Genomic DNA, 12,544 nt, shown 5'->3' on the forward strand with positions numbered 1-12,544 from the left:
GTTTTTGGATGATCTTCAGCAGAATCTTGCTTGCATGTGTAATCAATGACACTGTTCTGTAGCATCTGAAAAACTGAGAGGGTCAGTAATGAGTTGGTTCTGACTCAGCTGAGATGATTCAAAGGTTCACCATCATTGCAAGAACATGGAAACAGCCCAAATGACCAATCACAATCGAATGGACTGAGAAATTGTACATTCACACGATGGAATACTATGTGGCATGCAGGAGCAATGATTTTGAAAATCACTACCTAACCTAGGAAAGAGAGCATTAGACTTTGTGAACTCACTCAGTCCTTAAGGACAAATACTGTCTAAGACCATTATTGTCGAAATAGATAGTAAAATATGTATGAGGATCTAAGGAGGAGAGGGGTGAGGTTTGGTGTGTTTGGGTGGGTGTGGGTGTAATCAGGGTCACAATTTGATGAGTGGAGGGAAGGGTGGGAAAAAGAATTGGGAGTGTGAAAAGCAATGTATATGAACTTTATAAGTAAACCAGTATAAAATAAATTTATTTAAGCAAACAGACAAAAAGCTATATTTAAACAAACATTTACTTACTGAAGCACGTTTTTTAGTATTGGCCAGAAAACTCCCTGTAAATAATAAATCCTTACTGAACGTGTGCATATAACAGATTGGCCTGGGCAATGAGTCCAAAACAGATTGACTTTTTCTGAAATGTGTTGTGTACCAAGCTGACCCTACAGTGAGTTTTTAGAGACAGTAACTCTCATGGGAAGAAATGGCCCATCTTTTTTCTTCTAAACAGCTGGCATAATTGAAACACATGCCTTTGAGTTGGCAGTGCATATCTTTACCATGGCCCATTGGAGGGCCCTGAATGTATTAGGGGACAGCTTTTAAACAAATATGTAAATACTTTATGTACAGTGGTAAAGTGTACGGTGCTATGAAAGTAGCTAATTTCGGTTTGAAGAGAGTTGGAGAAAGCCTTTGGGAATAATCTTTAAACAGAAGATAGATGAAGAGCTGGACAATGGGGCAGAATATGCAGAAGTTAGAGAGGAAGCTGAGATTTTGGCAGTGGGAACAACTCAACAAAATAAGCAAGGGACCCATGAGGCTCATGATGTTGGCAGTAGGTTGGAGGAAAACTAAGGCAAGCAACTAGAAGCGTGTCCTGAATAAAGGTATGCTAAAATATTGTTCCCAGCGTTGCTGAGTTAGGGTCAACTAGACAGCACCTAGCAACAGTATGTAAAAGGCACAATAACAGCAGATTGTTGATAGGTGCTGCCGAGTACAGGACAGTTCATAGCAACCCTGTGAAAACTTTGCACTCACCTGCACCATCTCACCATCTCCATGTTGTTCAAACCCAATGTTACAGTCACTGTGTCAATCCATTTAGTTGAGAGTTTTCCTTTTACTGATTCCATTTAGTCTTCAAACTGACATCACTGTTGAGTAATTTGGAGAGGTCCCTAACTGCAGATTTTCCCAGTGCAGTGCGCCTTCTTATTTCCTGACTGTTGGTACCATGGGTATTAATTGTGGATCCAAGCAAAATTAAGCTGTTGGCAGTTTCAGTCTTCATCCGTAATGACACTATTGGTCCAGTGGTAAGAATCTTTCTTTTCTTGACATTGAGACGCAATCCATACTGAAGGCTGCATTCCTTGATCCTCTGCAACAAATGCTTCAAATCCTCCTCACTTTCAGCAAGTAAGGTTATGTCATGTGCATACTGCAGGTTATTGATGAGTCTCCCTCCATTGCTGATGCCACATTCCTCTTTATAGAGTCTAGCTTCTTGGATAATTTGCTCAGCATATAGATTGAACAGTTATGGAGATAGAATAAAGCCCTGATGCACTCCTTTCCCATTTCTAAACCATGCAGTGCTCCCCTGCTCCACTCACATAATAGCCTCCAGCTCCAAGTTAGGTTCCTCATGAGCACAACAACATACACATATTATAGATATATATGTTATTGCCAATGTCAGATAGATCTTGGCAGAAAACAGTACCAGAAGAATGTTTATCTGTGTTCCATTGACTATTCAAGAACATTTGTGTGGATCACAACAAATTGTGGTTAACCTTGAAAAAAATGGGAATCCCAGAACACAATTGAGTTTATGTGAAACCTATACTTTGACCAAGAAACAGCCCTCAGAACAGAGCAAGCAAACACTGCATGGTTCAAAATCAGGAAAGCAGTGTGTCAGGGATGCATCCTGTCTCCGTACCTTTTTAATCTGTATGAAGAACAGATCATTCGGGAAGCAGGGAAACGATGGCTGTCTGGAGACTAAGGTGCATCTGATCCAGGCCATAGTCTTCGCAGTTGCTTGATATGCATCAGAGAGCTGGACAATGACTAGGGATGATAGAGAATTGATGCCTTTGAGTTTTGGTGCCAGAGAAGAGTGTTGAATATACCATAGACTGCCAGGAGAACAAACAGTTCATCCTAGTGAGAGTGAAGGTAGGCTGCTCTTTGGAGGCAAGGATTTTGAGGCTTTGTCTGACATATTTTGGGCATGTTACAAGGAGTCCTTGGAGAGGGATGTCATGCTTAGAAGGATGGAGAGATGGAGAAAAAGAGGGAGACCATCAATGAGATGGACTGATACAGTGACTGGGGTAATGAGGGTAGGTGTGTCAGAGACAGTAAAGTTGGCACAGGATAAAGCAGGTTTCAGAGCTGTTGTACATAGGGTCGCTATCAGTCACAAGTGACTCAATGGCACATAACAACTACAACAACAATGAAAATAATTGGAAAAAATCTTTGGGAAAACAACCTGTGCAGAAAACTAAAACCTAAATGTAAAAAAAAAAATACAGATTTGACTGTTTAGATTTTTTTTTTTTAGTATGGTAAAGTTTAAAAAGCAAACCTGAGAAAACAAAATACATTTAACACATCTGTAATACAAAGAACTGCACAGATAAAATAGGAACTGCAGGAAAAGATGGATTTAAAAAGAAAGTCTGAGGGAGCTCTGATGGCCTTGTGGCAAAAACCTGCACTGCAATCCCAGAGGTGTGTGGTTCAAATCCACTAGATGCTCTGCTGTAGAAGGAGGGGCAATCTCCGCCTGTACCAGTCAGATCTGATTTGACGGTACACACACACACAATAATAAAATTTTTAAAAAGTTTTAAAAAAGTATAAAAAAGGTATGCAACAAGTAATTGTCACAAAAACAAATGGAAAATGGCCCCAAATATGAAAGAATTTCTTACTTTTTTTATATGTAAGAAAACTAAAATTGAATAAAAAGTAGCTACCACTTTTATCTGTATAAAATAAATAGAAAAAGATCTATATATTAAAAGATCCATGTTACCAAGTATAATGACCTTTATTGAGAGTGTAAATTAGACATTTCCCAGTTTTGGAAGAAGCTATGTGGCAAAATGTGTTGGTTTCTTGTGTTTGTTTTTTTAAAGCCATAAAGCCATATTTTTTTATTTATAAAGTTGTGTCATAAACTTCTACCAAGTACCAGTGGTCACTTGCCACTCTCACAGCAGCCTATCTGTGTAGCCAGCAACAGTCTGGCCATCAGCAGACAAGGCCAGAGGTGCCCTGGCTCGGGGGGCAGGGGCCAGGCTCAGCTTTGCTGCTGTTACTGGTAACTTCTTGCTTCAGTTCATCTACAGTGATCTTGCCCTCCAAGTCCCACATCTTGATGCTGGGGCCTGTGGCAGCACATAGACAGCAACGTTTAAGGCTGAAGCACAGAGCACCACCACCTGGGGTAGAGAGGTGCTGACTCTCCTCGAGGTCCCACAGCGTGGGCCTTCCATGCCTCCAGAAGCACAGAGGGATCCGTCTGGAAAGACAGTCATAGTGTGCAGGTAGCCTGAGTGGCCACTGTGGTTGGTTTTCAGCCTGCAGTTAGCCAAATTCCACAACTTGACCAATTTGTTCAGCTACAGGAGGTGAGGATGGAGTTACTGCTGTTGGGTGAGAAGCAGACACAAGACACCCCACTCCTTGTCACTCACCCTGGACAGGATGACTTGCAGACACCCAGACTCTGACTATCTGCTGCTGTCAGAGGAAAGGCTGCATTCTGCACATCCTCTGTATTGGTTGCCCATTGTGAGGTCACAGAGGCCTAGCGTTCTATCCCAGGAACAAGAGAGGACCATCTGGACATCTGAGGAGGTGACTACATTAGTAACACAGTGTGAGTGTGCCCACCGAGGGATGCCTAGTTTTGATGTGGCCTCTGGTCAGCTTCCCCATGATGATCTTATCTCACGAAGCGGACAGTATCATGTTTGGGAACTGTGGTGTGGTCACAGGCTGGGTCACTCAGCCATTGTGGCCCTTGAGGGTGTCACAAAGGGTCATCTGTTCAGTTCTGTCTCTGGCGTGTGTGGGGTCGCCACAGTGTTGAGGATGGCACTGGATAGCTCAGAGACACCAACAGCACAGCCTCCCATCTCGCCCCCCCTGAGCAAAAGACCCAGCAGCCCATACTGGATGTGGCAAAATTCATTCAAAATGATCTTTTAAAATTCTTAGTATTCAGCAATTCTACTTTAGGAAAGAGAAAAGGAAACCCTTCTTGCATGTAAGCTATCAATGTCTGTAAATAACATACATAGTCTTCTATGAAATCATTCCTTAAAATGTTATTTTGTTCTGTATCAGGATGGATGGTGAAGAGATTGAGATTGTTCACAGCTTTAGTCTGCTTTGCTCCACAGTCAACACTCTTGGCACCAGCAGCCAGGAAATGAAAAGATATATTGCAATGGAAAAGTCTGCTGTTAGGGACCTCTCCAGGGTACTGAAGAGTAATTGGGTCTCTCTGGAGACTAAGGTGCTCCCAATACAGGCCATGGTCTTTGCAATCACTTGTTATGCATCAGAGAGTTGGACAGTGACTAGGGAGGATAGAAGGAGAATTGATGCCTTTGAGCTGTGGTGCTGGAGAAGAGTATTGAACGTACCATGGACTTCTAGGAAAACAAACAGGTTCGTCCTGGAAAGGGTTAAATCGGACGGCTCCTTGGAGGCAAGGATTCTGAGGCTCCGTCAAACATACTTTGGACATGTTGTAAGGAGGGACCGGTCCTTGAGAAGGACGACATGCTTGGGAGGGTGGAGGGACAGTGCAGGAGGGGAAAGCCCTCTATGAGGTGGATTGATTCAGTGACTGGGATAATCAGGATGGTGTATCAGAGACAGTGTGATTGACACAGGACAGAGCAGAGTTTAGGGCTGTTGTACATAGATAGGATCACTTTGAGTCGCAAGCAACTCGACGGCACATAACAGCAGCAACAACAGATAGATCTTGATATAAAGATAACCATGACATACTAACATATGAAAACAGCAAAGTTGTGTTTTGGTGGTGAGGGTTATTTAAAACACAACCCTTTGGAATATGGGGGTAGCACCCTGATAATACAGTTTATGTGATCTTTGGACTGCCAACAGAAAGGTCAGCAGTTTGAATCTATGATCTTCTCCATGGGAAAAAGGGGCCCAATCTCCTACAAAGATCGACAGCCTTAGAAACCTACTGCAAGTTGGGAGCCAACTTGATGGCAGTGGGTACACATGTATGTTGTTGTGTACTGTCGAGTTGGAACCAACCCATGGCTAACCTTCCAGCAGATTTATGAGTAATTTTTTTAAATTTTTATTTCTTTTTTTTATGTGTGTACCATCAAATTGGACCTGACTGGTACAGGAGGCGATTGTTCCTCCTTCTTCAGCAGAGCATCTGGTGGATTTGAACCACGCACCTCAGATTTAAAGGATCTTTATCACACCAGAGACTGCCCCTCTTTCTCCCATGGAGGAGCTGGTGGATTCAAACCATGTGCCTTCAGGATTGCAGAAGACCACCAGAGCTCCCTATATGTTGCTCTAAACTTGGGGCAAAATATCTTTAGTTTGCTTTGCCAGGAGGGACCAGGCCTTAGAAAGGTGGATGGACAGTGCAGGAGAGGAAGACTCCAGATGTGATGGAATGACACGATAACTGGGATAATCAGGGTAGGTGTGTCAGAGATAGTGAGATTGGCTTCGGACAGAGCAGAGTTCAGAACTATTGTGCATAGGGTCTCTATGAGTCGTAGTCCACTCAATGGCACATAACAACAACAACAACAACAACAACATAGTTTTACAAGCATATAATTTCATTAATTTTTAAGAATATTAGATACTCAACCACAAATGCTAATAGTTGCTCAGTAAACACATTGCTCAGGTGTACCTGGACATGCCATGATTGATCTGAAATCTCCATGCTGTAAATCACGGTCTGAGTAACTTTGGGTAGGTGTGATTGGGTTGCAGGTTTGGGGGAGTGTCTCTTCACAGGCATTTAGCATAATTTTACAGGCTGAGTCTTTAGAGATTATGTGCTGGACTGAACCCTGAAGGTCAGTGGTTTGAATCCACCAGCAAGCAGCTCCTTAGAAGAAGGATGGACCCTGTCATTCCATGAAGATTTACAGCCTCTGAAACCCAATGGAGGGTCACTGAGTATCAGAATCAACCTGATGATGGTCAAGTGTTTGGGTAGCTTGCTCAGCAATGTGTCTTGAATCTGAGGGGTGTAAGTCTTCCAGCTTTGTTCTTTTTCACTGTTATTTAGGTTATTCTGAATCTTTTTGCATTCCATATAGATTTAAGGAGTAGTCCATTTCTGCACCTCCTGCCCCCCCCCACACGTCTGATAAAATGTTGATAGTGACTTGTGTTGAATCTGTGGATCAATTTATAAAGAATTGGCAGTTTAATAATTATGACAGATAGAGTAACAGCCCACAATTCCCCAGATCTCCTCAAGTATGCTCCTGCTGCTTTAGAAAAAACACAAAACACCAATGATAGTTTGAGCAGACACAATTATCTTCTGCCTAATTTCCCATGTAATGGTTGAACTCTTTTTAAGACTATTTACCAAAACTATCTGGGAGCTCTGATCGCTTAGTGGTAAGAAGTTGTGCTGCCACAATTCAAGGCATATAGTTTAAATCCACCAGCTACTCCACAGAAGAAAGATGGGAAGCCTCGTCCCATGCAATTTAAGCCTATGAAAAGCCACCGGAGGGTCAGCTATGAGTTAGTTCTGACTCGTCACGCAACAACCACCAACACGAGCAGTGAGTCTGGTAGCTGGGCTCAGAATGGGGACAAGCTCTCTTCAAGCTGGGTCTTGATTCCCTTGAGTAAGCAGACTAGCTTCATCTGAAGAGAATTTGCAACCTGTAAATATTTTAGGTTTGTAATCAGCTGGGTGTGCACTTTAAATCATGTCAGCCATGATATCATTACCTTAGTTCAAATGAGTTACGCAAGCATGCCAAATGTTATTCTGAATGCCATGGTTATTTTAAGTGTGTCTTTCAAAGTCACATTTTTCTTCACAACAGCAGAGTGGCCTAGGATTCGATGATATTGTGGCTAATTTCTGGTTCCAATCTGGAATTTAAAACAAAGTAGGACTTGTTTTAAGAATACTGGCTCCTAAATTTCAATATAGTCAAGCTCAAGTAACAAAATCATGTATGAAATGTAATGCAAAGGAATCGGTTTAAAAGGTATGGAAAAAGAGACTTAGTCAAAAGGACTTAATACCAAAATGTAAATAAAAATTAATAAATACTATAACTTTGTATCTTGATATGCTAATTTCAGACCTCCAACTCTTTATATCTTGCATTGTCAGTGGACCACTCTGAATCATCATCTTAGTATTAAACACATTTCTTACCATCCATGCCCACTAGAGTCCTCTCATGTCTGTCTTGCTCTTGGCCACAATCACTCTCAGGTATGCTTATATTAATGTAAAGGCTCAAAAGAGCATCTGGTCTGTCCATTTGCTGTACAGAGGTAACTTGTGGTTGCTCTGATGCTGAACCCTGTAACACTGATGTGTCAAATGTGATAATGGTTGCCCATGGTGGACAGTGTTTGGTGGAGCTCCCTGATTAAAACAAGCTTGGAAGCAGGAGTGGCATCCACTTCTGAAATACCTTGCCTCCTGAAACTCTATGAACTTGGAGAAATGATGAAAGTTATACAAGTGTTTAGGTCTTTCATTCATAGGGTCACTATGAGTCATTTACGACTCAACGACACTTAACAATAACAACACCACCAAAAGAGCATTGACTACAACTGTTGTATTCATACTCAATGAACCAAAGCCAATGTTTGAATGCTAGAGCTGTAACAACAACAACAAAATATAGCACACACTGCCGGTGATTCATTTACTTTGATGTTATATTAACTCAGATTACAATGATACTTCTTATATTTCTTATTTATATTTCTTCTTAGAGAAATTAATGAACTTGCCCAATTTTACACAGTTTGGAAGAAAAAGAACCCATATTTAACCCAGGATTTACCATTTTATTGTTCTTTCCACTGTCCGTAGCAGTTCAAGAAAGAAATAGTTCCTAGTGGCCTAATGTTAAGAAGTTGAGCTGCCAACACTAAGGCACATGGTTCAAATCCACTAACTGCTCTGCAGGATAAAGATGGAAAATCTCCTCACATGTGATTTATTGCCTCTGAAAACCCACTGGAGGGTCAGCCAGGAGTCAGTCTGACTCGATGACACAAAACAACAACGATGTTACTTTGAGCATGTTGTCAGAGGGCATCCTTGGAAAACAACATGAGGCTAGGAAGAGTAAAGGGTCAGCAGAAGAGAGGATGACCCCCTGCAAGATGGACTGACACAGTGACTGCAGGCTTGAACTTGGCAGAAATAGGAAAGATGGCACAAGATAGGGCAAAGTTTCTATCTGTGTCCCATGGACAGCCAAGAGAACAGCTATGTCTTGGAGAGGGTGAAGCTGGAGTGCTCTTTGGAGGCTGGAATGATGAGACTTCGCCTCACATCCTTTAGGCACGTCGTTTGGAGAGGGCTGTTCCTTGGAGAAGGGTCTAGGGTCAGCGAAGGAGAGGAAGACCCTCAACTAAGGGTCTTCTGATACGGTGACTGCTGCAGTGGGCTCTTGTGTGTCAGGAAGTGTGAGGACGGCACAGGGCAGGACAGGGTTCAGATCTTTTGCTCACAGGGTTGCTATTGAGTCATATTTGACTCGACAGCATCTAACAACAACAATAATATGAGTCATAATAGTTTTGATACCTGATGACAGCACTGCTAACCCGGATTTGGAAGTTTGCTTTGTTTGGATTTCACTTCCTGGGAAGTTTCTGATTTAATTTTGGTTTGGAGCATAATAGTCAATATATTTCAGTATCTTGGTAGCTCCTCGGTGGTTTTACTGACAGGTAGCTGAGGTTAAGAACCTTTTGTTTCCAGCACTGCAGCTGCCTTCTCATTCCCTCCCCTGTCCCCTCCCCCTTTCTTCCCAGAGGTTAAATTGTCCCAAAATGCAGTTCTACTCATGTCCATCCTTAAACTTTTTAACTGTTTTCCAATAATCACAGCTAGAGATCAAAACCCTAAAAATAACCTATAATGGGTTGTTGTTTATACGGTAGAACCAGAACCAATACATAGATAACCTTCCAGCAAGTTTTCAGAGACAGTTTAATCCCGCAGGAGGAGACTGTCCATCCTTCTGAAGGGCAGGTTTGAACTGTGTGCCTTCAAGACTGGAGTGCAGCTCCTTACCACTAGGCCACCGGAGCTCCCTTATAATAGGTAGGGGGACATTTAATGACCTTCACAGGGTCATCTATACGTCTGAATTGAAGGGAGAGACAAAATCTTAATGTTTACAAATTGATAATATGCACTGAACAAAGACATTCAACAAAATTTTAATTATTATCTGCAAGTTTTCTGGCTACTGCCCCTCAGCCTCTCTTTTCCATTCATAAACATCAGGCACTTGTTAGAAAGGAGGATGGAGACCCTGAGTGGCAGCCTAGCCTTGTCATGAAAACAGAAAAAGAACCCTCGATCTTTTCTCTGGGAGAAGATGCACGATAGAGTGGTGCTATTCCAATGTGCTCTATCACCTTGTTCTGATCCTGGCTGCTTCTCCAGCCACTCTGTCCCATTGTCCCTCTGTGTTAGCACATTGTGAGTTTGTTTTCAGTTTTATTCCCATATTTTCAGACAAACTCATACTCCTTACACAAAACCTGCGTACATGCCGAATCCTGTGTGAAACTTTCTCCCCTCCTTGCCCAGTTCTAATGCATCCTCCAGCTCTTCTCATCATTTTATCAAGGACACTGTTCCTGATGTCTTACAGTGTGTTCTGATCATACCACAAAGGAGACCTGGTGGCGCAGCGTGGAACGGCTTGTGTTGCAAACCAAGAAGGCACTGTTGAATCTACCAGCTGCTCCACAGAACAGCTGTCTCCTCCCACAAAGATTTACAGCCTCAGGAACCGATAGGAGGGTCAAGATGAGTCCGAACCCACAGCAGGGGGTGTGGGTTTGGTATAGCACCATAGACTAAGCGCAAGGCTGCGAAGCGGAAGGTTGGTGGTTCAGACGCACACTGGTGCCTCAGTGGTGAGATGTGGTGATCTGCTTCTGAAAGGTGAAAACCTGGTGGAGCAGTTTTTCTCTGCACACTTGATGTCACTAGGAATTGAAACACACTAAACAGCATTTTAAGCAAACAACACAGCGCCACATAGACAGGTTAGCGTCATTTATGCAGGAGGACTTGTATGATGATTCCTTGCTGGTTCTCGCCTGCAAGTCCAGCTGTGGTCACCTCCTGCTGGTCTAAGCCACTGTCATTTCTGGTTAGATCCCTCACTGTTTTTCATGCTCTCCTCCTTATCTCTCTTCAATCGGTTGTAGTAATTTCACCCAGGATGATCTTTCAAAAGTACAGCTGGTAAGTTGCTCTTCTGTTCAAAATCCCTCATTGTTCTTGTTGTGTACTGTCAAGTATGAGCCTACCCATAGCTGACCTTCCGGTGGGTTTTCAGAGGCATTTAATCACAGGGGAGGAGACTGCCCATCCTTTTCCCACAGAACAGCTGGTGGATTTGAACCACATGCCTTGGGATTGCAGCAGAGTGTCTTACCACCAGGCCACCAGAGCTCCTGTCATTCTTAGAATATCCTAAATCTGGTCTCCTTTCCACTCACAGCCCCTGGTTTCCTTTCTCTTTCCCAAATATGTCAAGCCCTTTCCAGCTTTCAGGCTTTTGCACTTAAATGTTCCTTTTTCTTGAAATGCTATTTATGCAGCTCAGTGATTTTTCAAAGCTAAACTAAACGGTTAAGGTTTCCCCTGACTATCTATGCACTTTAACCACCTTGCCTTAGTTATTCTCGTTACCCTATTTATTCCCCTTACAGCAGCATCACAATAATTCAGGATTTGAAAAGTTCATGTGGTTATTGCTACATTCCCCATGAGCTCCATGGGAGCATCCAACTCACTGTCCCCCAGCGGGTTCAGAGCATCTTACCAATCTTGTAAAATGGCAGAGTGTAGTCCCTTTGATATGTGGTTTCATTATACCACGATGCTCCAGGCTTTGCATATCTTTGGAAACAAATATAGCGAATGAGAGTGTGTTGGTCAAATTGAGGCTGATATTGACTTTTCCCCTCTGATGGAATTGTCAAGTTGATGAGAGATCTAGATGAAAGTAGAAATAGATGATGGTCAAACATAAGCATCCTTGCACACCCATGTTTATTGCAGCTTTGTTCACAAGAGCAAAGAGTTCGAAACAACCCAAGTGCCCATCAACAAACAAATGGATAGACAAGCTGTGGTACAGCCACACAATGGAATATTATTATGCAGCACTGAAAAACAAGGGACTCATGAAATATTATACAAAATGGGTGATCATGGAGGACAAATATTGCATAAAGCCACTTATAAAACAGGACTGACATTGGGATTGGGGGCAAACTAAGAAAAGAGGTGATAAATAAGGTACAGATGAGGGAGAGAACTGTATAAAAGGAATATATGATTAGGTATTATTGGCATAGCAAGAGTCCAGAATAAGAGCTGCATAGTAAAGTGGTCTGGGGGTTGAGAGGGAAACAAGGAAAGCACTTTTTCTCCAAAGAAAAAAATGCAAACTCGGGGTGGCGGGGCAGAGGTGGGCAGGGAGGATAATGTGCAACAATGAATGAACAAAAAATGAATGAATGGAAATCCAAGTTTTTTTATAAACTTTCATTAAATTTTTTTTAAAAAACCAACAAACAACCCACCCAAAACAAAACATAAGCATCCAGTAGAAAAACATTCCATTGTCTGATCAGCTGAAATCTGATCACTGGATTAGCCTTGAGGCTAAAAGACAGCACAGGTTAGACTTCATGGCCCCAGGGCAACCCTGGCACCTTCCTCAGTGGGTTGCTGGAGCACTCAGAACTATTTTCCCTTTGAGCACATCTCCCCTCAGTGTAGAAATCACAGAGCCACCTCCACCACACCTTCCACTGGATTTGGATTTGACAAGATATCCTTGGTTCTCTTTTGCATTCTTTTTTTTTTTTTTTAAATTTAGGTTGTTTATTTTTCATTTCAATGAACATCTACAGAGATTTTGGGATTCCATTCATTCATTGTTGCACCCTTCTCCCC

General features: G+C 42.4%; 1 protein-coding gene and 1 pseudogene across 1 annotated transcript in view; both read right to left on the bottom strand.

Moving 5' to 3' along the window:
* Nucleotides 1–3,479: 3,479 nt before the first annotated feature.
* LOC102873867 lies at nt 3,480–7,350 on the bottom strand (annotated as a pseudogene).
* A 7-nt stretch (nt 7,351–7,357) lies between these two features.
* Nucleotides 7,358–12,544, bottom strand: part of LOC102874272 (chromosome unknown open reading frame, human C1orf100) — a 35,940-nt gene continuing 30,753 nt past the window's right edge. The window contains exons 3-4 of the mRNA XM_006898075.1: nt 11,403–11,479; nt 7,358–7,446 (exon numbers count right to left, since the gene is read on the bottom strand). Coding sequence (XP_006898137.1) covers nt 7,358–7,446; nt 11,403–11,479 — 166 coding nt within the window. The remainder of the gene's footprint in view (nt 7,447–11,402; nt 11,480–12,544) is intronic.

The sequence above is a fragment of the Elephantulus edwardii genome, unplaced genomic scaffold, assembly GCF_000299155.1.
Source record: "Elephantulus edwardii isolate Elephantulus edwardi_28Jun2011 unplaced genomic scaffold, EleEdw1.0 scaffold00219, whole genome shotgun sequence".
Classification (NCBI taxonomy): domain Eukaryota; kingdom Metazoa; phylum Chordata; class Mammalia; order Macroscelidea; family Macroscelididae; genus Elephantulus; species Elephantulus edwardii.